The sequence below is a fragment of the Sycon ciliatum genome, chromosome 1, assembly GCF_964019385.1.
Source record: "Sycon ciliatum chromosome 1, ocSycCili1.1, whole genome shotgun sequence".
Taxonomy (NCBI): domain Eukaryota; kingdom Metazoa; phylum Porifera; class Calcarea; order Leucosolenida; family Sycettidae; genus Sycon; species Sycon ciliatum.
In genome coordinates, this window is record NC_088643.1 from 2,334,545 (window position 1) to 2,362,198 (window position 27,654).

General features: G+C 46.7%; 1 protein-coding gene and 1 long non-coding RNA gene across 2 annotated transcripts in view; one reads left to right on the forward strand and one right to left on the reverse strand.

The window, feature by feature from the left end:
- The window catches only part of LOC135806786 (leucine-rich repeat-containing protein 15-like), a 150,354-nt gene that overhangs the window by 116,440 nt on the left and 6,260 nt on the right, over window positions 1–27,654 (forward strand). The window contains exon 21 of the mRNA XM_065321000.1: window positions 21,756–21,978. Coding sequence (XP_065177072.1) covers window positions 21,756–21,978 — 223 coding nt within the window. The remainder of the gene's footprint in view (window positions 1–21,755; window positions 21,979–27,654) is intronic.
- Window positions 1,285–3,185, reverse strand: LOC135809900 (uncharacterized). Its single transcript, XR_010552252.1, has 3 exons — window positions 2,935–3,185; window positions 2,677–2,842; window positions 1,285–1,853 (listed from the first exon to the last, which is right to left on the reverse strand). It is a non-coding gene; the product is annotated as an uncharacterized LOC135809900 (long non-coding RNA).

Consider the following 27,654-nt stretch of genomic DNA (forward strand, 5'->3'; position numbering starts at 1 on the left):
GACTGAGCACAATCAATGATGCCCAATCAATCTGCCCAATGTGTGTTCTGTTCCACCTAATTATAACGTCCCATCGCATCAACCCTACTACACGCACATGTCGTCACCCTAGCACGACTTGTGTTATTATTGTTTATTTTGATTCGCACGATAAATAGAGCGCAATAAACGTTAACTTGACCGAAGGTTAAAGGCCACTGCAGATAGAGGAACACATCGAGGTACAGGTACCGGCATCAATACAGTATCAGAGAGAAACAAACAAAAATGAGAGGTACGCAGAAAAAACTCTCGTAAGCCCAAGGGGAAGTGGTTGATGAGGGATGAATGCACTCTCCACGCTCATCTACACTGTTCGTGGAAATGCACACATACATACAATAATATACAACATAGCAATGGGGCTGTTAAGTGTGACGTCACGGCTCCTTCGATACGCATAGCAACGGAGAGCACTGGGGACAAACAAAAGTCGCGTCCTCTGGTTGGAACCAGATGTCAAGGGCAACAGCATCTAAATGACTGGAGAGACAGTTGTTTTTCTTTGCTTTTTCTTCAAGCGATTGTTGTCGCTCTTTACTCCTTGTTCTTTCCTCTACAAAACTCCTGTAGTCGTCGAGTGCCTTCATGATGGCTGTGAAATTGGCTGCCCACAGTAAAACTCCGTGTTTGAGAGTGCTTTGAAGATGTTTCGCGTCCTGATGGATCAAAGTATGAGCGCTCCTTGTGGATTCGATTATATATAGGTGAGTTGTTCAAAAAATCAGTGTCTTCTTTCTGTCTCTGCCCTCACGCTGGCACAATATCAGCCTCTATCCATGACAGCTCGTACCTCCCGTAAACTGCATGACTTAGATATATTTTCGCCCTCCGTGGTGATTGAAGACCCATGGAAGAATTTATTACGTTCAGAATGATGTCCTAAGAATATAAAATAATTCTAGGGAATTGTCATAGGGTATTTTTGGAAGGATGGAGACAGAAAGAGAGAGCACTGTTTGAAGTGTTTGTCTCACTGTAATTACTCCAGATTATTGAATGTTGTATGATCTACTTCAAAAAGAAGTACTCTATATTTTCCATAATGTTTTTTTCCTGATTTGCGGGATCTCTTCTTTTGCTGTTTGCGTGTTTACAGGAAGTGGCTGTCTGGTGTAACTGCACCAGATCCTGGGGAAATTAAGTCAGATGCAGAGGCAGGGTCGTCCAGTGATGCAACACTGCCGTTCTGTGTGCAACGTTACCGCTAATACCCCCGGCAAGAACACAAAAAAGACAAACACGTGAAAAGACTACAGTATTGACCGTTCTGCTAATAAATGCAGGACTGCTCCGACAGTCGATAATCGAAACACAGAGCACCAGCATGATGTTTTCATATTGGGAACCACACAACAGCTCAATTCTCAAGCCCAAAAATTGATGAACACAAATACAGAGCGACGCAACAAGAGGTCATCCGGCAACCAAACAAACCTGGGTCTAATGCACTGAATAGTCCTGAAATACGCAGACCAGACAAAGCAGTGCAAGCACATAATGTTACAAAGTACATGCATTGCAGAACAAAGTGTAACCAAAGATACACAGGGTTATAGCTGCACACTTGTGCATGTGCTCGCTCAGCCCAAGAACACACGATCATGATGATAGAAACAATCCGGGGGAAACACGCTAACAGTAACACCGAAGTAAGCGTCAACACGTAAATAGTGCAGCTCTGAAAAAATTACATTGACATGAACATTGGTGTGTCGAGTAGTATCAGGCTTGAATAATCATCCAACCAAGACTTCATCAGGTCCCAGACGCTGAGATCGCACGCCGAATGTGAAGTGCATCTAGCCTTGAACCTGTCGCACAAGGCACACATATATGGCAAAATGACATCCACTCTGATTATTTCCAGAGGCCAATCATGACAGAACACAGAAATGAAACCACGGGCTCAACCAAGTAAACGCAAAGGAAGTTAGTCAAAATAATCCATGCAGTGCTCTTTTAATTGCAGCGCTGATTGCAGTGTTGCGTCATAGCCCGATACCCGCTGAGCACAGACACAACTCCATTCGTCAGGGGCAAGACATACTCTTTTGGAATAAAGTCATAAAGTACAGCGTTCCAATGACATTACGGACACCTCGTGTAAATGCATGGTCTGTTCATCTGGCCGACTCGGCCACGCATGAGAGTGTGTGCATGTACATGCGCGCGCTTGCGCGCGCGCACACACACACACCATGTATTCGGTGCGTATGGTGTACCAGTTGCGGGACAATGAAGATGGAATCATTATCATGATGTTACATGTACACAAGAGTACATAACCCCCCAGAGTGTGCAACGCCTGATCCAGCTCTGCATAGGGTCTTGGTCGAGCGGAATCGGATCTTTGCGTCATAATACCGTACACATCTGAGGGGAACCCGGGGAGTCGCGGGTACTCTTGGATCAAAAACAATGGTGCCCTGCCTCGAGACCGGCCTTGCGCTGGTGTGGAGTGTACGCATGACATCAGAAGATCCGATTCCGCTCGACCAAGACCCTATGCAGAGCTGGATCGGCGTTGCACACTCTGGGGGGTTATGTACTCTTGATTTACATCTACAGTGTATGTTTGAGTGTAAAGTAAATTTTATTTTATTGGACATTTCTTCGACACAACTAATTACTTACTTCACATGTTCGCATTTCTCATAATCGATCCACCTGCACTCCGTATCAGTCGAGGAAAAATTCTCCCAGATATACACTAGTCACCACAGCCATGTGATGACATTGGGATGGGCCCCAAGCAGTGCACGATTGCACTCTCTAGTTACAATAAATTTGGCCAGATTATCTGTGAAGACAAAATGCAATGCATAGCGCCAATCGATGGATGAAGAGAGAGTTTGTAAATACCCATATCTTTCCACTTGTTCAGGAGCTTACCTTTTGGAGTTCACATCGTTTACACGATCTCTCATGCTGTCTTGCACCTTGGTTTTGTTGACCATGGATACGCCAACCCAGAAAACATTCTACAGGAGCTACTAATGCAGAGCGTTTTTCACGCTCGATCTCGGCGATCTACCTTGTCACGCCAATAAAATCCTCCATGACACTGGCTACAGTCACAAGAGACGTCTCAGTAAGGTAATGAGCACGACAACATCGTCGAGATCAAGGACAAAGAGAAAACAAAACACTGAAAACAGGAAAGAAGAAACGAAGAAATGTACACGATTCCTATATGTTGCCACTGACAACTGGGTCGGTGGGGACGACGCTACTTTTGTTTGTCCCCAGTGGGATCGTTGCTATGCGTATCGAAGGAACTGTGACGTCATCACTTAACAGCCCCATAGCATGCACAGAACCGAACAATTTCATGTTCACACATGCAAGCACAGACCTGAACATTAGTACCAAAAGCCGATACAGATAATATCCCCATACACACAGATGCACACACACACACATACACACACACACACACACACACACACACAATGTCCCATGTATGCGCCCGTGGCGAGAAAAGCACGCAAATCTACAAATGCACTGGATGTGAACCCACAGATGTTCTCTTATAGCATCGATAGCGGATCTGATTCTGAATGAAACACACACACAATACAATCATTGAATGCCCATCCGCAGATGATGGCAGGTCCTGAAAGAACAGGCAGTGTTCCAGTGATGGGGAACAGAACTTCGAGTGGCGAGTGAGGTATAGAGGTTTTTCGAATGACGTCACACGCCCCCACGCGGCGCAGCTGCTGGCGTGTTGAGTGGCAAAAGATGAGATCGAGTGAGATCGAGATTGAACGCCAAATACAATTTATTTATTTTGTTGACGGCTTGTCGTCTTTCTTTGCTATCCACTCAGTCCACACTGGCCATTTTCGCTTTACGCTTGATCTTCAGGTTTATCTTTAGCGCTTTGTTTGTGTAACCGACATTGATCAAGGTCGAAATGGGGAAGAGCTGCTCGGCTGTTGGCTGTACGAGACGATTCAAAAAGGGCGACAAAGGTTGGACAAGATTGCCCTCTGAAGAAAGTGAACCTGAGCGCAGGGAAAAGTGGATAACTGCTCTGCGAAGGGAGAACTGGACACCAGGAAAGCACAGCTGGTTATGTGGAGCGCATTTTATCGGCGGGGCGAAGAGTGATGAGCCTTTGTCACCAGACTATGTGCCACGTGTGTTTACGTTTGTACGGTCCCCAGTCAAGAGGAAAATGCAGGAGGAGTTGGAGGCTTACCACCGGCGTGCAAAGCGGACTCGTTTGTTTGCTGATCAAAGCGCTACAAAGGCTGTGGAATCGACTGCAGCAACTCCTACTCCTGATCCTGCTGAATCCGCGTCCACTTCAAAATCTTGCCAAACAGATCTCACCATGGGCAAGCTTCACGATTTGGAGAGTGAAAAGGAGCAGTTGAAGGCATCAGTAGCGAAACTGCAGGCCCGAGTGACGGAGTTGGAGCTGGAGAACGCCACCTTGAAGCTGAAGCAGCCGTCTTATGGGTACACTGAAGATAATTTCAAAAATGACCCTGCCAAAGTCCATTACTACACTGGCCTGCCTGATGTGAAAATCCTGTCAACTGTCTTCTCTTATGTGTCAAAGCCTCTCTCTGCCCATGGTCATAGCAAGTTGTCCCTCTTCCAACAATTCATCCTCGTGCTCATGAAACTTAGACTGAACCTCGCGCATCAGGACTTGGCTTACCGCTTTGGCATCAGTCCGGCCACTGTCACAAAGATATTTGAGAAGTGGATTCAAGTGATGTTCGTCCGGCTACGCCCACTTATCCGCTGGCCAAACCATGGTGACCTGGAGAAGACCATGCCGAGGAGCTTCCGCGGACAGTTCGGTCGCTGCGTCTGCATAATCGACTGTTTCGAGGTATTTATGGAGAGGCCACGTAATCTTATGGCTAGAGCTCTCACCTTTTCACATTACAAATCCCACAACACTGTCAAGTTTTTGGTTGCTGTCACACCCCAAGGCTCCATATCCTTCATCTCCAAGGCTTGGGGCGGACGAACACCTGACAAGCATTTGACGGAGAACTGTGGCCTATTGAAGCTCCTCAATCCGGGAGATCAAGTCATGGCGGATCGTGGATTTACTATCGAAGACAGCGTTGGCATGTACTGTGCCAAACTAGTCATCCCTTCCTTCACCAGGGGGAAGAAGCAGCTGAGAAGGCAGGAGCTCGAGCAGTCACGCCAAATCGCGAATGTGCGTATCCACGTTGAGAGGGTGATCGGCCTGCTTCGGCAGAAGTATACCATCTTGCAGTCAACCCTACCTATCACCCTATTGAAGCATGATACGGATGAGAAGGAGTCCATGATTGATCGTATTGTTAGTGTGTGCTGTGCTTTGTGCAATTGCTGCAAATCTGTTGTGCCGCTCAACTGAGCACTGTGATAGTAGTTTGTAGATGATTGTGATTTGCTGCAACGGGTTTATGCATTGTGGTACTCTGCTCATTATTCACGTTGCCGTTATTATCTTGGTCATGAAACTCATCATGCCACCATGGTCGTGCAATGTCAGCTCTGCTTGCCATATCAACGAGTGTCAGTTATTTTGCCTATGTCTGGTGGCACCCTGTTTCAATGTCCATTGGATGCCTGAACTGGCCGGCTATGCGCTGAACTGTGAATGTATTGTTTTATTTTTTTAATAGCATCAAATGGAAAACTGCTGTACACCATGATTAATGAAACTGTCTTTGTGTTCGGCAATGTGAACTTCAATATTTGCATATAAACTAACACTATCGGCACCCAGACAAGTTGAACTTGTTCGGTTGTGGATGAGCTTTGGGTGTAAATCCACTTCGATGCTGGGGTTCCATTCCCTTTCCCAGGAGTCAAACTCAGCCAAATTGGGAGTTTAGTGTATCTCTCTTGTTGCCGCAATTGCCTTTCACAGGCACAACAAAGTCTGAGTGGTGGTCCAATGGCTTTCACTATGGAGAGGATCTTGGTTTAAAAGAAGACACTGGTTCACACAATAATTATACAGAATGTGATTGATGAGGTACAACAGTGTAATCGCTACTGACATACGATTTGAATACCTCAAAATTAGAAAACTAGTTTATGCCATACTCCATACACAAGATATCCAGCGACGTCATGCGTATACAATGTAACTGTACAAGTTGCAGGATGACGGCATCGTCAGGGGTAGACTTGAGCAACGTACATACCATACGGCAGACTGTGAAATGAAGAACAGGCATGACCAGTGAATGCTGCACAATACCTCAGTATCAGTATTCCTGAAAGGTAGGACCTGTTAATAATTACCACTCGAGAGAAGACTGTAAACTCATCTTGTTATCAGCAAACTGAAATACATTACAAATACATTATAAAAGTAGAAAGGAAAAGGACATATGGAAACGAGTTAAGAGTAACTCTCCACCACTGTATGTCCTTTTCCTTTCTACTTTTATTATTGGCTCAATACCCGAGTTTCAAAATACATTATAGCAAAGGAAAAGGAGCGAGAACACGCCAAGCTACTTGCATGGGAGAAAAGGCTTACTCACTCCACGAACTACAAAACAAATCTCATCCTTTCACACGCAGTGAAGGACCTTACAAAAGTGAAAGGCAAGTGCATATGGCTGCACACACAGCCTACGCTAGCTGCAGCGCTGGTACACCGGAACTATTATCATAAAGAGCCAGCCAGCATGAATCAAAGCAATCGACTGTCGCGACACCAGTGCAGACAAAGTGATGCGTACACAATACAGACAAGGGGACAAGTCCAGCCAGATACAGTTACTTGAGCAGAGAGAAGCACCAACACAATCTTCAGGATGCATGCACATAATTCTAACAGGACCACTCCTCAAGCTTTCGACTTCTTCTGGCGAGCTGCCTTGCGGCATTCAGGACAATGCCAGCTCTTACCGGGCTTCTTCTTGAGGCCTAGGCACTTCACATGGAAGAAACGGCGAGTGCAATCAGTATTAGCACACTTCGCTACATCACCGGCCTCTTTCCCGTCACAGTAACAACCACCCGGCGATGACAATGTAGTCTGTGGCAGACCCACTGTGGCTGATGCGCCCGCTGCTGCTGGTGGTCCGTCAGGTAAGCTATCAAAGTTCTTTGAATACCATTTAGCGGCTAGTTCCGGTAGAACTCCAAGTTTGTAGAAATCTACAACTGCCTCCAAGGCTTTAGCCATAAACGGCGCATCAGGAAGTATGCGCTCCACGTGCAGCTCTTCCTTGTTCCAGACTATGAAGTCACAGTGTCTGGCAGCGCAGACCTTCAGCTGGAGCTGGACCTGATAGTAGTAGGCATGGTCGTGCTTTAGGCGAAGCTGTGGCAGCAACCCGGAGGAAGACGGGTCCTTCTCCAAGCAGAATTTGCTCTCGTCAGCAGCATCAGCGAATGCCTTGTCCCGGCATGAATAGGGACACTTGATCTCAAGCACACCGGCCCCACAGCATGCACAACTGACAAAGCCATCTGGGCTTGCCCCAAGATACGGGAAGTCAGGAGACAGGCAAAGACCGCACTCAGTCACAGACAGCTCCTTGTGAACAGCCCCCTGCTTCCTTACATACAGCTCACGCGCACTGGCCTCATGCTCACAGCCCCATTTAGTGGCTGAAGTTGTGAACGCTTGCGCCTCCGGATAACAAATGGCTTTGATGAGCGACACGGATGGATTGCTGGGATTGGTGCGCGTAGCAGCTTTGAAGCGGGATGCTGTTACCCTGCCAGCACGGTAGCGAAACCACTGCTTGGAGGTAGCCTGGTCCTTTGTGAGCCTCTCCACAGCCTTTGCCTCCTCCGCAGTCACAGTTATTGCGCTGAACACTTTTTCACAGTGCTGCAGCACATCGGCAAAGTTGGCTGTCAACAGTGCGTCATTGTAGAGCTCGTCTACCAGGTATGGTGGGCAGCCGTCCTGATCCTTTGGAGCGTACCGGTCAGAGAAGGCAGGCATAGTGCTCAGCACCGCACAAGAGCCGGCGGAATCCAGAGAGGCACATAGGGCATCAACTTCCTCAGCTGTGGGATTGTCAAACGGAGCAGGCTTGCTCTTGGCGGAACTGCTGGTAGCTCTTGGTTGTTTATTCTTATCCTTCCTTGGGTCGGGCACAGCAAGATCAATGTCAATGACCCTAGCATACTCCACAGTTTTCATGCTTGGGGCAATCCACTGACAAGGCAGGGAGGTACATGCAGGCTCTACTGCCATGGACGTACGGACAGACAAGCTCATGAGCAAAGCTGCGATGTGCGAGCACGCTTCGCCCAGGCCAGCCATGCAATTACAATGCGCACAAATCACGATTCCGTCCTTCTCCGCGGCTACCCAAGGCCTCAGATTATCTGCAGACACAGTCTGCGAATGCCTGACCGAAGCTGTCACGAAAAATTTCGTGCTGTCAGCATTTGCAGGAAACGACAGGACGTCTCCAACCCAGCCAGATTTTACGAAATTATAAGCATCCAGACTTTTGTAGGCTTTCAAGGACTCTTTGGTGTACGGACTAGGAGTATTTACAAGATAGTTATAAACATCAGGCCACTCGATACTCGGGAAAAACTCCACGGCAGAATTTTTGGAGAGGACGTACGGATCGGACACATTTGAAACAATTCGGTCAAGCTTCTCGCGATACCGCTTCTTGGCTACTTCGTCCAGCTCACCGTAGATTTTTCCAAATTCTCTAGGCTCCATTTCAGCAGTCATAACAAGCAGGTACCCTCTCAAGAACGCACAAACAAGCACGAATCTGATCGTCAAATCAGCAAAGAAATACTGGAATAGTGCAAACTCAAACCAAAAAGTGCAGCTGTCACCAGGTCACGGTCTTTTTGCCACTCAAGGTCACCTGAGCCCACGCGGGACCGGCACGTGACCACTTTTCGAAAAACCTCTATACACACACACACACACACACACACACACGTGCGTGCGCGGGCACACACTAAAGTATTCAGAAATAGAATCGACATCGTAGTATTCATTGGTTGGGGAATGGAAAGGAAAATAAAACATTGCTGTAGGTTATTGTTGTAAGGACACTGGGAGCACAACAGAAAGGTAAGCAACTTGCTTTGAAGCAAAGAAAGTTATTATTCCACGGATCTCAGAAGGAAGGAACGTTCCAGAATGCTGCACTGGCAACAGGCCGCCTGCATGTGCGCGGCCCCTGCAGTCGGTCCAGCTGCCGGCCTTGCAGTGCTGAAAAGAATGTGCAGTACAGCATGTCACATAGTATCGCAGCCTGGACAAATAGGCGCTGGGAAGTCCTAGTTATGTGCTCACCTACACCACGATGCACCAATCTTCCGAGCTACTTTGGCAACAACTTTGTCAACTTGAGACTCCCATGGGCTGAGCCAGTTGTTGAGGGCTGCACCAAGGTGGACGGCAATGACCGCTGATGGCAAGGCAATCCATGACACACAGTCACTAGGGCATTGTCAACATGGCGCTGAGGCTGGATCGATAAAATCAACCTTTAGGCTGCCGCGGGTTTGACAACGAGGCCTCTGTCTCGAAGCTAGTCAGTCAGCCTGGTCACCGCCATTGACGAACCAGTCGCCACCGCCAGCAGTGGCGGTAGGTTGTGACAAGTGTGGTGCAATATTGTCAGCAAATTCAGTACTCAGGATAAGATGAGTGACAAAGGGAACGTTGTGTTTGATAATATTGAAGTGAACAGGGATGATCACAAACCATGCGCGTACTCCACCGTGAGTTACAAGCAAATTCCGGACTGGACGACGAGCAAACACCAACCTGCTACATCCAACCAGGCAGATACTATTACGATAGCTGCCAAACCAGGTCAATGCCGACCTACTGCATAATGTCAATGTCAAACAGATCCTGCAGGAGAAGACTGGGGTGTTGCCGTCCAGTCACTGAGTGTACAGACACCAGTCACATTTCCTGCGTCTTTTGCAGCATACAGGATAGACTCATCACTGTAAAGTCCACTACTTCGTGATTTTTATTTGTAGAATACATGCCAGGCGTATTCAGTGTGCCTCGCAGGACTGCGAGATGCTGCAGAAGACCAGGTTCGACCTTTCTGGAACGCCATTCACCGACGGTGGGCTACACGATGCTGGAGGAACTAGATTCCATCCAGTTGTTCAAGGGCAAGGTGCATCAGCACCTACCAGGGGTGGATCCAGGATTTTTCCAATGTTCAATGTCGTCAATTATTTATAGATCTACCAAGCTGCATAGCTAGAGCGGACCGCTCTGGCCTGCAGGCCATAGCATGGGCATGGGGCGAGCACGTCGCACGGGCATGGGTTCGTGGTGACACCCGAACTATGGTCGGAAAAAATCAGGGGCGTTCGTTCCACCCCCCCCCCCCCCCCTGGATCTGCCCCTGCCTACGACAAAGCCGCTGGTATTGGGCTACAGGCTCGCTGTAACACCCCATATATCCACAATCAGCTCCCTCCCCCTCACTTATCTATTTACAAGTGTTTCGTAATCCCGCCCATGGTGCGCTGGATAGCACTAACGCCGAGATCCTAGGTCGGCGTTGCTAGTCCCACCTCACTGGCACAGGCTCCCTGAGAGCCCCTACTAGTACATTGTCTGTCTTTCTCCTTTGTTGTCTCGATCATTATTTTCTTTTCTCTTCTTCTTCTCCTCTCTTTGTTATGGTCTATCAGTAGGAGGTGCATTCTGTAAAAAGAAAAAAAGGAAAAAAAGGAGAAAGGACATATGGAAACGAGTGAAGAGTAACTCTCCACCACTGTAACTAGATTATTATACAGTCAGAAAGTCTCAGTACTCTGTCAGTTTTGTGCCTTGTTGTTGCACTTTCTGACTGTATATAGTATCTAGTTACAGTGGTGGAGAGTTACTCTCAACTCGTTTCCATATATCCTTTTCCTTTCTACTTTTATTATTGGCTCAATACCCGAGTTTCAAAAAATAAGGAGCAGCTTCTATAGGGCGGCAGACTCCTTACGCTAACGTACGGGGATACACTGAATATACGCTATACGCTATATGCTACAGTATTTTTTTGCATTCCTGAATTTTTTCCCCATACTACAGATGTAGTATGGGCTCATCGATGGATCGCTGCACGCTGCCAGCACCTGCAGTCCAGTATAAGTATTCTGGGTATCGATATGTCTCGCGCCTTTGACACAATTAGTCGCAGGAAACTCATCAATGTGCTGCGCTTATTCCTGGAGCCAGATGAGGTGCGCCTGGTCCAGCTCCTGGTTTCAGATACAACGCTATCAACACGCATCAAACTAACCCAAAGCCAACCATTTGCAACAACATCAGGCACCCCACAAGGTGACCCGCTGTCACCCGTGTTATTCATCATCTACCTAGAGACTGCACTGCGCGATGTTTTCTCCTGTATTCCACCTCGACCTAATCTAGACACCACCCTCAACCTGCCGCCGCCCCTAGGTTATGCCGATGATGTGGAGTTCGTCAGCACCAGTTCTGAGTACCTGGACTCGATCCTTCCTATTGTTGGCGACTGCCTCGCGGACTGGGACCTGAAAGTTAACCAAGCCAAAACAGAACGCACTACTATCCAGAGGAAGAAGGACCGAGTGGAGGAAGATCGGAGATCACACGCAAGCTTGGATCCCTTATCGGAGACAAAGGGGATGTCCCGCGCCAAATCCAGATTGCTTCGGGCACATTCAACAAGACGTGGCCAGTGTGGTTACGCGGGCATCTGGTCTCCGAAAAGCTACGGGTGAGGCTCTACGAAGCCTTCATCAAGCCTCTGCTGATGTACAACGCAGGCACATGAGGCCTCTCAGACTCTCAGATGTGTACTCTTGACTCAACATATCGGAGACACCTGAGAGTTGTTGTGGGTATCCGCTACCGACAGATAATCAGCAACGATGACCTCCACCGCAGAACAGAGACACAGCCACTAACTGTCCTGGTAAAAAGCTGCTCGGATGCGACGGTCACATCTGCAGACGTGTGTGTGTGTAAGGGGTGTAGTAGGTTGCGTGTATTGAGGCTCCCGTTTTTCCGTAGTTTTTAGGTAGCTTTTGGGGACTAGCCCCAACAGCCTGGGTGGGATGGCTAGCCCAGATCACACTGAGCAGCTGGTGAGCGCCGAACAGGTCCATATACAGCTTCGCTCATTGCCTGGCATCGAACACAATGTTGTAGAAGTGCTGAGAACTCTAGCTCGTCTTGAAAGCCAACTTCAGGACCAGGAGAAACGATATCAACGAAGGATTAGTGGATTGAGCTCCGAACTTTCCCAGCTGAGAGAGGACCTGGCCGACACTCGCCTGTGCCAAAATTTGGACATCGGCAATGTTACGTGTGCGTCTTGTAAATCAAACTCCTCCGCCATTGCAGACCAAGAGAGAGAGCAAGAAACAACCAGCCAGAGGCAGCGCCGAAATCGAAAGAAACGTAGTACAGGCACAGAAACTCGTTCACAGTCCGCCGTACCCGTAGAGAGTTCACGACCCATTGATCCCGAGATGGACCTGACTAGCAGTGTCAGATCCGACGTTGACAGCTCAAACAACAAGCCGTCCAACTCCCGTACACATGGTACACCCGGACCCAGCTCGGAGTTGACCCCGCCACGTGTGGATCGCTTGCCGAAATTTGAAGAGATGAGTGAGGATTCGGACGCCACATGGCGACTCATCACCTCCACCAAACCAACAGCGAAGAAGAGAGTCCTGTTTGTCGGAAATCTGATGCATGCAATTACTGCAGACCAGCTGAAGGCGTTCATCGCAGCAAGAGCAGCTGAGGCTGACCACAATGTCCAAGTGTTTGACGTAAAAATATTTCAAAAAGAAAAATCCTCCACTGCGCGTATTGTTGCCAGTGCAGCGGACGAATCGTTTCTCAGCAACAAGCGCTTCTGGCCAAGGCCTGTGTACACAAGAGAGTGGAACTTCGATAAGTACACCCAGTCTGATGCCAGTGGAGATCAACAAACAGCGCAGAGCAGCACCACGACTACCAACAGCAGCAGCAGCCGCACGGACGACAGTAAGAGCGGATACGGCGTGGATTGCGATATCCTAGATGACACCTGTGGAGCACCGGCCCGGACTCCAGGCCAGAAATCACGGGGCTATCAGCGTGACTCGCCGCCCGAGATGCAAGCTGCGAAGTTTAGTGTCACTGTTGGCAACGCATTTGCATCTCTAAGTCAGGATGTGGATAATATATCTGAGCAATGACTGGAAGAAGATTAGGCAACGACCCTGCTGCTCATGAACTGAATATGCAAACGCAAACTCCAACAATTCGAATTTTACTGCTGAACATTAGGAGCCTGAGGAACAAAGTTGGAGAGCTGGCATGGCTTGCCGACCTTCACAGTCCTGACATCATCTGTGTAAACGAGACCTGGCTAGACGACACCGTGTCTGATGGAGAGATAGCTTTGGATGGCTTCGACATACTGCGATCAGACAGAAAAGATCAGGCTGGTGGAGGAGTCTGCCTGTACTCCAAGGCATCCCTCCTGGTCAAGCCAAGAATGGACCTCACAGAATCGGCAATTGAGAGCTGCTGGGGAGAAATCCATTGCCAATCTGGAACTTGTTTGATAGGAACCATTTATCGACCTCCATCTGAGCCAGTTCGATACTGGGACTGCCTGGACGACCATCTCCATTCAGCTATAATGCCCGGGAAGAACGTGATTATTTGTGGCGACATCAACATAAACACCAATCCAACAGCACCTCCAGATCCACAGCTTCATTATCTATCTGACCTCGTGGCCAGCTACAGTTTATATCCCGGAGTTCACCAGCCGACTCGGTTCTCAGCAAACTCTGCACCAACCACACTGGATCAATTTTACAATACATTCGACCCTCTAAATATGGCTACTGTTATCCCCATCGCGTTCAGTGACCATGCAGCAGTTCTCAGTGAATTTCAACTCAGCCCAGTAAGAAGTATTGTTACTTCTGGGCTACGGCGACACTACCGAAACATAAATCATGACCAGTTCAAGGCAGATTTGGTCCAACAGGATTTTTGTGAAATTGACGGAAGCCCAACTGTCATGTGGACTGAGTGGGCCAGCCGCTTTCTACAAGTGTTAGACAGACATGCTCCTCTTGCACCAAGCCCTCGACGCAAGAAAAAATCAGTACCATGGATGAACCGCCAGTTATTACACCTCTTGACCAAGCGCAACCGGCTCCATAGGAGGTGGCTTAGTGATGGAACAGAACATTCCCACTCAGCTTTCAAGGCTGCCAGGCGGGAAGCTACCAGCTATAATAGGCAACAGAAAGAGACCTACTACCAATCCAAGTTTCGAGCTGCGTCTGGCAATACCAAACAGACATGGCACACGATCAAAGAATTGAGTGGTAAACATCGACAATCTCAGCCACCTCAATGTTCCGTTGATGCCATCCGAAACACCTTTGCAGAGATAGTAGAGGACGCCAGCCGCCCATTGCATCTCTCATTTCCCTACGGGCCCGCCTCAAGCACTGATCTGACAGCCTTTGCGCCAGTGTCTATTGCCAGAGTGAGGAAGCTCCTCGAACGTTTAAATCCGGCCAAGTCCAGCGGTGATGATGACATTTCTGCAGCCCTTCTCCGCGCACATGCAGACGTACTGGCGCCATCCCTGACTTTGATCTTTAACAAGTCCCTGAGAGAGGGCATATTTCCTGCCCAGATGAAAAGTGCTAGGATATCGCCACTCTTCAAAGGCGGAGATCCGAGCATGCCAAAGAATCATCGACCAGTGTCCTTGTTATCGATTGCATCCAAAGTGTTGGAAAGGATAGTCCACGAGCAACTCACACGATATCTAGTCCAGAGCAATTTACTCCCGCCAACTCAATTCGGCTACAGATCCCACCACTCTACATCCGACGCACTAGTGCTAGCTGTGGAAGGTATCTGTGAGGCCCGTATGAACAGACTCTACACAGGTGTAGCCTTTGTTGATATGTCAAAGGCATTCGATAAAGTGAAACATCAAATTCTTGTGCAAGATCTGTTCGAACTTGGCATCTGCGACACGGCACTCTGTTGGCTGGTGGATTACCTCTCTGATAGAGAACAGTACGTTCAGGTTGGCCAGACTAGAAGTCTCCCGTACACCAGTTACTCAGGTGTCCCCCAGGGGTCGGTACTGGGCCCACTGCTATTTATTGTCTATGCCCGCGGCATAGCAGAAGAACTATCGCCGTTTAATGTGGGAGCAATCCAGTTTGCTGATGACATCTCTATACGATGTAGCAGGGAGTCTGCGGAAGCTGTTTCTGCACACCTTTCAGCTGCTGTTCAGCACCTGGCCACCTGGCTGAAGGGCCGTGGTTTAATTCTTAATGAAAGAAAGACACAGATATTGCCTATTCCCCCATCCCCATCTCAAGCACTTGAGCTGCATGTCATTTGTAATGGGCAGACGCTGCCTGTTGTGAAAACGGCCAAGTATCTTGGCCTACATTTCGACTCAGACATGAGCTGGAACACCATGACAAGCCATGTTGCACGCCGCGTTGCCGCTAAGATTGGGCTACTAAATCGAAGTGCAGCATGTTTGCCTTTTTCTTGCCGTGTTCAGTTTTTCAGGTCCTTTATACTATCAGAATTTGACTATGCCCCTTTCTTATCGTCTTATCAGGATAAGCGCCTAAATAGTTTGTTCAAACGTGCGGCTCGCTCGGTGTGCAGGGCAGCCCCTCGCACTCACACGGCTCCCTTACTTGAACGCATGAATGCCCATACCCTCAACATATACACCCACATGCACATTCTTGTATTCATTTGGCGCTGCCTGAACAAATCTTCAAGTACTCTGTTTGCAAGCTTTTTCACCCGTAGTCCCTCTCTCCGAACACGAGGAGGGAGCAGCAAGTTACTCATCATTCCTGTCTCCCCCACTGCATCCTCAGCTAAGCGCATTAGCCATGCTGGAGCTATCCTGTGGAACCAGCTCCCAGACACAGCACGCCTCGAAAGAAAGCGCTCCACTTTCAAATCGCTAAGCCTGGCCTTTCTGTTAGGCAGTACCGTCAACTAGGATGACCTCATCTGCTTCACTACCTCTCTCTCCCTCTCTCTCTCTCTCTCTCTCTCTCTCTCTCTCTCTCTCTCTCTCTCTCTCTCTCTCTCTCTCTCTCTCTCTCTCTCTCTCTCTCTCTCTCTATCTATCTCTATCTCTCTCTCTCTCTCTCTCTCTCTCTCTCTCTCTCTCTCTCTCTCTCTCTCTCTCTCTCTATCTCTCTCTCTCTCTCACTCACTCACTCCTTTCTTCCCGGTTGCCGTGCTTGTGACTTTTTTGCCCCTGCTGCCGTGCTCATAGCTGTATCTTCTTCTTGGTTCTGTTTGTCCGCTTATTCTTATATATTTTTCTTTTCTTATTATCAGTGGGACCATTGTCATTAGGTTTAGGCCTGTTTTGGAACTCCACTTTAAATAAAGCCAAACAACAGACTGGACAATGAGGACCCAGCACAAATGGCCATGACATCCTACTTCCGGCAAACAAAGGACGAGAAAAAATCCTTCCTTCGACCCCGCTGCTCTGTGACCCTTCCTTCGCTTTCTCTTGCCTTACCGTCTTCTGACTTGTTGAGCGGCCTGAGCGAATGCTAGGCGTGGATGTGTATTATGTCGATTTGTTGATTTTTGTAGTACCACACCCTGATGCAAACGCGGAGAGGCTAATATTAATAATAATATTTTTTTCAAAGAATAAAGCCTCTTTTACGGGTGAACAAAACACACTTTGCCATGGCGATGGCATGGCGGTGGATTGGAAAACAAGTCAGATAATGATGACGTCACACGTGGTCAGAGAGCAAGAGAAACATAGCATAGTCCGCACAATCACGGGCCAAGGCTCAACGGGACACCCTAGCCTCCACGACAGCCAGGGAGGCACAGCCATCCATTGGAGGCTGCCAAACTCGGCGAGCCCCACGCAGACACATGACACTCCAACTCAGCAGGGCGAAATCCAGCCTGCAGTGGAGGTGGGCAATTAGCAAACAATACGCCTCCCTCCCACGTAGCGACTGGAGGTGTGCAATCCGGCTCACCAGTGCAGCAGCACCCTGATTGTACACTGAAGACTTGCTACCACGAAACCCACGCACAATGATGGGAGTGATCGGGAGAGTGCCGGTGAGAATGTTAGTGTTGTGCATAGGTTTCGTGGTAGCAAGTCTTCAGTGTACAATCATCTGCTAGCTAGTCCTGATTGTTGCAATTCGTATTCCGACTCTTCCTTCACTGTATTGTGCCGTGGTCGTCATGGTTATGGACTACAGTTAAAAGTTTTGGAAGCTATCTGTCAGCGTCTGTATAAGCCTAATTTGTCTGTACAGAAAGATGGTATATTGGGTTGAAATTGTTCAAGTAACGCGTCGTGTTTGGTACGGCCAAGCTTGGCCGTTAATGTTCTAGGTGGAATGTACTGCTGTTATGTGTTTTCACTTTGTCCTCCCTTCTTTCTTTCTCTTGTTTGTTCATTTTCCATTATTATTTATACAAAAGAGAAAGACCAAGGAACTACAAGTTACGCTATACTGTCCGCTAACACCACCAGTTACTAAACAATCAGCTCATGCGATAACATTGCACGACACTGACCGACGGTACTGACGTTCTACAACTAACTGCCTGACAGTATAAATTAAACCTTGGCTCTCCATCTGAGTTCATTATTATTATTTAAATAATCGACGCGGAGGCAACAATTTTATAATAGCAATAAAGAGAAAAAAATCTGCTGTCATCGCCACACTACAACAAAGTCATGAAAGTTTTATCTTTGCAAGCAGAAGAAACATGTAGTTGCGTTAAGATTGTTTTCGTAGGTACACAGCATGATTGTTTGTCTCACTACACAGCTCTAGCATTGCAATTAGTTTCTCACCCCTGTTGCACTTAGCTCTCACTTCACTTCTATTGTCTCACCATCCCTCATTCTATTTTAGCACTTTATTTTGTTCTCACATATTGACTGTATATTAATCAATGAATCAGCATGGTTACTCTTCAGTCACGGCTTTCCACTGATGATTGTGACAAGAAAATCTATTTTGGTAAACTTTCATGACTTTGTTGTAGTGTGGCGATGACAGCAGACTATGATTTGTTCTCTTTATTGCTATTATATTATTATTATTATTATTATTGTAGAAAGGAAAAAGACATTATGAATACGAGTTAAGAGTAACTCTACATCACTGTAACATGATACTTTATACAGTCAGAAAGTGCAATAACTAGGCACAAAACTGACAGAGATGTTACAGTGATGTTACAGTGATGGAGAGTGATGGAGAGTTACTCTTAACTCGTATCCATGGTGTCTTTTTCCTTTCTACATTTATTTATGGCTCAACATCCGAGTTTCAAATTATTATTATTATTATTTATCTGAAACTCGGATGTTGAGCCAATAATAAAATGTAGAAGGGAAAAGGAAATATAGATACGTGTTTGTATTTGTATTTGTATTTATAATTATCATTATCTCATGGCACATCATGATGACGGCCAGTAAAACTGAGACAAGGGTGAAAGCCAACCACAGCAGTAAAACAGATAAAAGAATAATAATAAAAGGCAAAGAAGGCAAAGGAGGAGACAAACCAGCAGGATATACATGAAACCTATAATTGAGCAGAGATTTTAGCAACAAAATTATCCATCGACGTGCTGGTCTTGGCCTGCGTTGGTAATGTTGCCCAAAACACATAGCCAGCAAAGATCGGAGATCTAGTGAATAGGGTGGAGGCAGCGCGTGGGAGACTGAATGAGTTCCGGGTATTCCGTGTTTCGGAGAACCAATTATAAGCCTGCATATGCAAGGGTATTTTCTTTAGTAATATTTTATGTATGAGCACACAGAGGTGGTACTTATGTCGAGTGGAAAGGGGACTGATCTTGGCAATTTCGTAAAGACTAGCGGAGGGAAAGCGACGATCTTTGCTAAATAAGATTTTAAGGAGCATGCGGTTATGGGTTTCTAGCTTGTTCAATACAGTAGTAGTTATGCCAGACCAAGCAGTATCACAGTAGTCAAGTAAGGGCAATATATAGCAACGATAAAACAAGCGTTTGCAAGAAAGAAGAAGATGTCTACAGTGGGCTTGGAGAGCCCCAAGGATGGAGCTTGTGCGCTTGCAGACATACTGCACATGGGGAGACCACGACAATTTAGAGTCAATAACAACGCCAAGATGCTTATGCTCTTCAACAATATGAATAGCAACACTTGAAGAAGGAAAACAAAGTGGCAGGGAAGGGGGAGAGGGGGAAATGTACATAGCTGCCGTTTTATCAACGTTTGGCTGCAACTTCCAATCATGCATCCAGGTGATAACCTTGCCAGTGCAATCTTGCATGGCTTCGTGCAGTCGTATAGGGCAAGCATTGGAGCAAAGCAGAGCTATGTCGTCAGCGAAAAGGCTGACACCAGGGGCAATATCGGGTAGGTCATTAATATACAGGAGAAATAGCAGTGGCCCAAGGATTGAACCCTGGGGGACTCCAGAAGTAACGGGTAAAGGCTCCGATAACACAGTTGAGAGGCGTACAAGCTGATGTCGGTTAGAGAGATACGATGAGAGCCAGCCGATAGCCTTGCCACCAATGCGATATACTGTTCGCAGCTTAGCTAAGAGACCCCTGTGCCAAACAGTGTCGAAGGCCTTTGCAAGATCGAAGAAAACTAAACCAACATGGTTATGGGCGTTCCGGGCGGTGTGGATGTCTTGCACGAGGCGGGTAACCTGGTACCTGGTGGAGTCACCCCGACAAAAGCCCGACTGTGCTGGCGAAAGTGAAATGCGAACATGATCATAAATGATGTCATATACAACACGTTCGCACACTTTTGATAAAGTAGAGAGCAATGAGATAGGGCGATAGTTGCTGGGGGTGGTGCGTGGTCCTCTATTTTTGTAGGTGGCCACGACTACCGCAGTTTTCCACATGACTGGGAATTTCCCTTCGCGAAATGACATATTCAAGATAATTGACACAGGATAGGCAACAGACAGAGCAAGAGCTCTCCAAACTTCGTTGGTAATTCCGTCTTGACCAGGGGACTTGCCAGTTTTCAGATTACGGAGATATTTCCTCACTTGGGCTGTACCAGTCGACAATGATAGGAGGGACGCAGGTATTGAGGGTGAAGGGATGAGTGGTGGTGTAGGCCACGTAGGGTCGTCAGGAAGTCCAAACGACGTAAACTGCGTGTTCAATATGTCTGCTATGTCTGGGGGTCTGTTGCTACTGTGCCGTCTGAAGCTGTCATTGATCGGATAGTCTCCCGATTACAGTTCTTACGGAGATGGCGGAGAAATTGATGGAGACTAGGGCGATCATGGGAAGACAGGGTGGCATGAAACGACTGTACATACTGACGATGGAGGGTACGTGACAAACATTTCACTTCGTTACGCTTGCACTTAAAGGCAATGACGTTTTCACTGGTTGGATACTTCCTATAAATGCTATACAAATCTCGCTTCAGTTTCACAGCACACTTGAGGTCCGGAGTGATCCAGGGTCGGGATGCATCCCGCATAGTAGGATGAGGTCTATTGTAGTCTCCTGTCCGCGGAATAACTTTGTAAGGCAACAGATGACGATGGAATGCTGACTGCAGTAAAGCATCAAACAGGACAATGGCATCATCAACATCAGTGTTGAGAGTAACTCTCCATCACTGTAACCAGATACTATATACAGTCACAAAGCTTCCCCTTCGGTACTTTTCTTTGATATTTATGACCCACCCAAGTTGGGTGTTGTGCCGCTTTGCTGCTTCGAATTGTAGTTAGACCGCTTTGTCAAATATCCTACTGGTCTCGTCATAGTCCAGTAAAAATCAACATTCTTTGTTCCGTTGGGACTGTAGCTTGTGCTCATTTTCATTGCGCTTGCCTTCCCCTCTTTGGTCATTCCATAACCTTGAACCTTCCAAGTTGGAAGGCTGTCGGGTAGCGCTACGGAGATGTGTTGAAGCTAGGTGTCAGGACGTCAAATGTCTCAGTACTCTATCAGTTGTGTGCCTAGTTGTTGCACTTTCTGACTGTATATAGTATCTGGTTACAGTGATGGAGAGTTACACTCAACACGTATCTATATTTCCTTTTCCTTTCTACAATTATTATTTATGATCAAGAAAGGAAAAGGACACAATGTTACGAGTTATGAAAATCTGTCCACCCACGTAACCAGATCTTATACAGTCAGCGTAACATTTTGTCCTTTTCCTTTCTTGATCATAACTATATTGGCTCACCATCCGAGTTTAAATTATTATTATTATTTATTTATATTTTACTAGGGCAGTCCCCACAGACCTATGGTCTTCTTACAGAGTGCCCTAGCCACGTGAAGATATCGATTAAGATTTTTTTTAAGGATTTCCGAAAGGCATAGCCTACCGGGGGATCTCCTAATATCTCCGGGTAGGCTGCACATACGTACATGCATCAAGTTATTTTTTTTAATTGACAGCGATTTTCATCATTTTAACGTATTTTTGGAATTTCGGAAAATTTAGGTGTAATGTTAAATTTGGTAATCCAGGACCCCTACCGAAGTTACCGAAATTTAAAAAATACACCGAAATAAACGTAAGGTGGCAAGTAACACTACATTTCAATGTAGGATTTAGTTCATTCGGCACTCTGTTGAGCATAGTGTCCTGGTGATTGTGTTGCGGAGAATTTAAATTCTAATTCTACTATTGTGTGTCCAGAATGCTATTGAGAATGTGATTGGGGAGCGACATGAGGAGGTCTGGTTAATGGGAAATGCTTCCTTCATACGGTACAATCTCTTCACGCGGAAAGTTGAAAGGAGTTACGCGATCAATTCCAAACCAGGCCCTTCAAGAATTCTTGATCCCACCTTTTTACGATTCCCGTATACACCCACGGCTACCCCACGGGCGGATGGTTACATCTGTATGGGGAGAGAAGGTGAGAATCTTTGAAAGAATTTGAAGAACTTGAGTATAGAGATAGGAAGTCCCACATCATTGCAACACTGCATGAAACCCCGAGTGTGCAGCTTTTTGAATGTTTCTGTGTGGGAGTCTGCAAAGGCAAACATTCTAGAGTCTATCATAGTTGGTGAAAATATGCGGCAAGAAGTGGCATGGTGCGTCCAAGTGAGCCGCAGCTGCGCAGCATGAAGCCTGTTTTAATCATACTTGCACGAACTGCATCACTAAAGTGATGCAATCCAGGACTACTTCGCAATGGCAGTATCCCTCAGGTGCAGGTAGCCTGTCAAGGGAAGTGTGTGAAGATGGTGTGCTCGCATTGCTCGCATTATGAGAATATAGGTACCGGTAGTATGTACATGTACATCTGATAGATGTGAGATAAAGAATCACTGGTGAGTGTAGACCTTGTTGTTGTTTTTTGAATTCTTTATTCTCGCGATGACACCATCGCCAATGGCGCCAATGGCACCATTGTTGTTGTTGTTGTTGTTGTTGTTGTTGTTGTTGTTGTTGGTGGTGGTGGTGGTGGTGGTGGTGGTGGTGGTGGTGGTGTTGTTGTTGTTAATGTTGTTGTTGTTGCTGTTGTTGTTGTTGTTGTTGTTGTTGTTGTTGTTGTTGTTGTTGTTGTTGTTGTTGTTGTTGTTGTTGTTGTTGTTGTTGTTGTTGTTGTGGCACCATCGCCAATGGCGCCAATGGCACCATTGTTGTTGTTGTTGTTGTTGTTGGTGGTGGTGGTGGTGGTGGTGGTGGTGTTGTTGGTGTTGCTGTTGTTGTTGTTGTTGTTGTTGTTGTTTCAAATCTTTATTCTCACGATAGCCAGTGGCCAATAAGAGATAATAGTGTAAGAAAGGAGAAAGAGTGAGGAAGAATTGGGTGGGCAGGGCCTAGGGGTTAATGACTACTTAAGTGTACGGGCAGGGGTGGTCGCCACACGAGCATACAGAGTTGCGTACTTAAGTGTACGGGCAGGGGTGGTCGCTACACGAGCATACAGAGTTGTGAAACAGCAGGGATATCTCGGATTTGAAGGGAGTACGAGAAGGGATTTCGCGAAGCTGGGTGGGCAGGCAATTAAAGTAATGAAGGGCCTTGTACAGGGGAGAATGGAGACAGCGGTCAGTCCGCGGAGTTGGCAAGTGCCAAGTACGAGAGCGACGTAAATTATACGAAGGTTGCACGTTGCTAGCAGTATGCAGCGAGAGTATATGTGGTGGGGCATAATTGTGGCGCAGGGAATGCGCGAAGAGTATATGTTTAACTTTAAAACGTGAAAATAATGTTGGCCATTTGATGCGATGCAAAAGGTGGGAGTGTTCTAAGTGTGTGTAAAGGGGAAGGTGGAGACATATTCTGGCGGCTTTCCGCTGGAGTCGTTCTAGCCTGTCAAGGGAAGTGTGGGACAACGGTGTGAGAGCAGTGCTCGCATATGAGAATATAGGTAGTATGTATGTCTGATAGATGTGAGATAAAGAATCACTGGTGAGTGTAGACCTTAATCTAAAAAGAATATTGAAAGACTTGAGTGATTTTTTGACTATGTATTCAACATGCTCCGTCCAACGGAGGTCATGCTGAAAGATTATTCCGAGGTGTTTGTGTTTTTGTGCTACGGTAAGCGGACTATTCCTGAGGGTGATCTGGGGTAGCTGTTCAGGGGGGCGGTTATTGTGGTAGAACGGGAGGATGACTGTTTTCTTTGTGTTAACCAGCAGGTGCCATCTTTGAAGCCAGTCTCCAGCTGCTGTGACACTCTGTTGTAGGTTTCGGGTGCAGTCTTGAAGAGTTCTCGCTATGGAAATCAGAGCGGTGTCATCTGCAAACTGGCTACAGGTGGTGCCGGGATTCTCACATGCATGTGGAAGGTCTATGGTGTAGACGAGGAATAGAAGCGGCCCAAGAACAGATCCCTGAGGGACGCCGGCAGGGATCTCGAGGAAAGGCGATAGGTCGCCATCCACCTGGACCCTTTGCCGACGCCCCAACAGGTACCGTCGGAACCACTCCAGGGCGTTGCCCTGGACACCATAGTGGGAGAGTTTTGCTAGAAGGCCTGCATGCCACACACGATCGAAGGCCTTGCTTAGATCGAAAAAGCAGGCATTGACGTGTTTCCCGTCGTCTCTCGCAGTGGAGAGGGTATGGACGAGACGGGCGAGCTGCTGCTCAGTGCCGTCTTTCTCGCGGAATCCGGACTGCTGGTTGGGCAGGTGGGGTGTGAGGTGCTTGTAGAGGAGTTGATGTGCAATTTTTTCTTGGATTTTTGATGTAGTGCTCAAGAGAGAGATGGGTCTATAATTTGTTGGTTGGGTTGGGTCACCCGGCTTGGGTACTGGAGTAATGGTGGCAGAGGGACGATAACGACGGTGCAAGTTCCTTAGCCGCTGTTGTTGTTGTTGTTGTTGTTGTTGTTGTTGTTGTTGTTGTTGTTGTTGTTGTTGTTGTTGTTGTTGTTGTTGTTGTTGTTGTTGTTGTGGTTGTTGTTGTTGTTGTTGTTGTTGTTGTTGTTGTTGTTGTTGTTTGTGTTGTTGTTGTTGTTGCTTTTCTCCTTCCTTCTTCAGCGACTCGTCTTGTCATCTCTCCTTCTCTGGGAATGCAATGAATTGAAAATATGGCCGAAAGCTCTGTCGCAATATTTAGTTCTGAAGTTTTAATGCGCCGTTAGTGGCAGAGCAGAGTGGACACGAAGAGTCGGTGAAGAAAGAAGGAGAGATGACAAGACGAGTCGGTGAAGAAGGAAGGAGAAAAGCAAGACATATCTGCAACATCTTTGTTTGATCAAACTGAGCTGAGCTGCTGATACGAAGCGTCGACCAAGCATCCCTGACTGGAGTGAATGCCCCAGCTGGCCTCTCGTGTGTCAGTGGTTGCTACTAGACCTGTTAGTATCACACTCACGACTACAAGTTTCCTGGTGTGCACCGACATCGGCATCAGTGGGGCCTCCCGCTGTCGATCCTGTTGACGGGCAGGCAGGTCGGTGTGAATCCTGAACGGCAACCGAGCCTGTCGCGTTGGGGGATCTCGGCAGTGAGTCTCACCTCGCCTGCATACATGGACATTGCAACATAATAATAATGAGCAACATACATGTACTTTCCATTGGCATCGGCATCAGTATTCCGCGTAAGATTTTCGTCGCCTGTGTGGTGTGTTTCTCCACCAATGAGCGCGTACTATGATTATTTATCGCTGTTCTCACACTTTACCATTTTAGCAACTTGCATATGCCATTGATGTGGAAAGCTCGCACTTGCGCCATTTCTGGTGTATAAGAATGATCATTCCTCCATTATCATCATTATCATCTTCTACTGATGAGCTCCGACAGGGAGCGAAACAGCTGTCTAGAGGCGTGGAGCAATATTATCTCTCAACGGAAGTGTCCTTGCTGGTGTCTGTATGGTTCGGTTGAAGAGCGCGTGGTTGTGATGAGTTGGGAATTTAGTCTGTTGGTCATTGTCGTGCAATGTTATCGCATGAGCTGACTGTTTAGTAACTGCTGGTGTTAGTGGACATTATAGCGTAACTTGCAGTTCCTTGGTCTTTCTCTTTTGTATAAATGGGAAATATGTTTACAAAAGAAGTCAACTAATGCGGAATAGAAGAAATAATTCATTGTTAGCACACACATTGATGATTGCTCTCGCTTTCATTGTTACAATTCACACTTGTAAATTTCACTGCTGTTGTTTTTTGTGTTATTTGTCTAACTTAGGTTTACTATAATACTTCAATTTTGTTTAACGAAAACTTGTTTGAATCATATTTTTTCTTTACACTATTTTATAAAAAAATGTATTGTCAACGCATGCATCTAAGCAAAAATCACCATCAGCAAATTGGGACATGTGTCAAATAGTATTGAACGTTTTCGTTCCCTTCTTCTTAAAATACTACAGGGAATAATGGAAATAAGCTAAAAGACTACAACTATAAGGAAAAGAAGTTCAGAGATACATCACTTCAATTATGTGTAGAAGTGACACGAAAGAATAGATGTGAAGAGTCAAGAAAACAGCATGCAAATCCAATAAGTGACAAAAACGTAGTGACAAGAAAAAGAGAGACAATATCAAGAGATCAAGGGATCTATTTTGCACCTTCACGACGAACAGTGCCAAACAGCTGCAAAGACAACACATTCTCCTTCTGAACACAAAGCTCAGGGTCTAACTTACATATGTACAAAGCTTCCAACACGGCAAGATGTAACAAAGACCTACCACGCGACAAAACAGAGAATAAATCATCGGAATACCACTCACAACAACTAGCACTGCCCGACAGGTGACACTTGATTGCCGATGTTCTGTTTCCCTGACCCGACGGCTTGGCCGTTGTCACCTCAGATCCTGCCGCTTGCCAGTCTCTCCCATTATGCCCTGCGTTTACACTATGTCTTCCTATTTTCATCGTTTTATTGCACATTGTCTCCACCGTTTTACATTGCATTAACTTAGATTTAACCCTTTAACCGTCATATAAATTTCACCCATTGAAACGCCGAACGAAATTTCAACTTTGCCAGGTCATAACTTTAGTTGTACTCACTCGATTTTTATAATCTTGGGCTCTTTGGAAAGCTCTGGACGAGACCAGCACGATGATACCACATTCTTCGCCTCAGCAGTCACACAACCAGCGCTGGAATGCAGCGACGTCGTCTCAACGCCAGGCATGCAAATGACAAGTTCAAAACTCCGCCATGGCCGTCTCCTTCATCGTAGAGTGTTCAAATTTTTTTTGAGAGATCGAGCATTTCGTGAGGAATACGTTGGTCGCGAGCAACAGTCACAGAGCGCGTGAAGAAACGGGGAAATCCCGTGACGACGTCAGCCGCGCGCCCCACGCAGCGGAAGTGACAAGCGTGCATGCACTTAGCGCTTGATAACTCTGCTCCACTACATCGTAGCTCAACGCGGATTTCTGCAACAGAAAGCCTGGAAAATTCGCGACCGAATCGATAGTAAATTTTCTATCGTGGGTAAAAAATCATTCCAGTGCGAGCATTTCAAATGATGGGTCGAATTCGACCCACAAATGTATGGTCTGACGGTTAAAGGGTTAATAAAGTCTACAAAAATGTCGATTCAGCTTGTCTTATTGATTGCGGTTATCAAAATTAATTATTGTCTCCTCGCCGTTTGTTTAGAAGAAATAAATGATTTCTTTTCCATGTTGATCTCCAGCATTCATGGACACCTTGGCATGGGAATACTAATGTATTTCGTTGTACTTATGGCCACTTGCCAGTACGAAAAGGCACAATTTTCTGCACTTTGAGGCTCCATAAGTACAACAAAGCGAATATGTATCCCCGCATGCCGAAGCATAATAATTATGAGGATTTTGCGAGCATAATGCGAGAATCCATGAAAGCAGAGTTCCATGATTTCGGGAGCATACTCCTGAGGAGGCTTATTTTGCGACACGCAAGATTAACATCACATACTGTATGATATGCAACTGTCAAGCGTGTCCATTATTTCTGCGCTTGGCCCTGCCTGGCTGATGGCATTCCTTACATGTCGATCATGCTCTTGCCATGCTCCTGGGTCAAAGCTAAAGCTGACCGTTCACAGTCAGAACTAGCTTCTGATATGCGATCTCTTTTTACGGTGCTGTGTTGAGCAGCAGCAGCAATGCT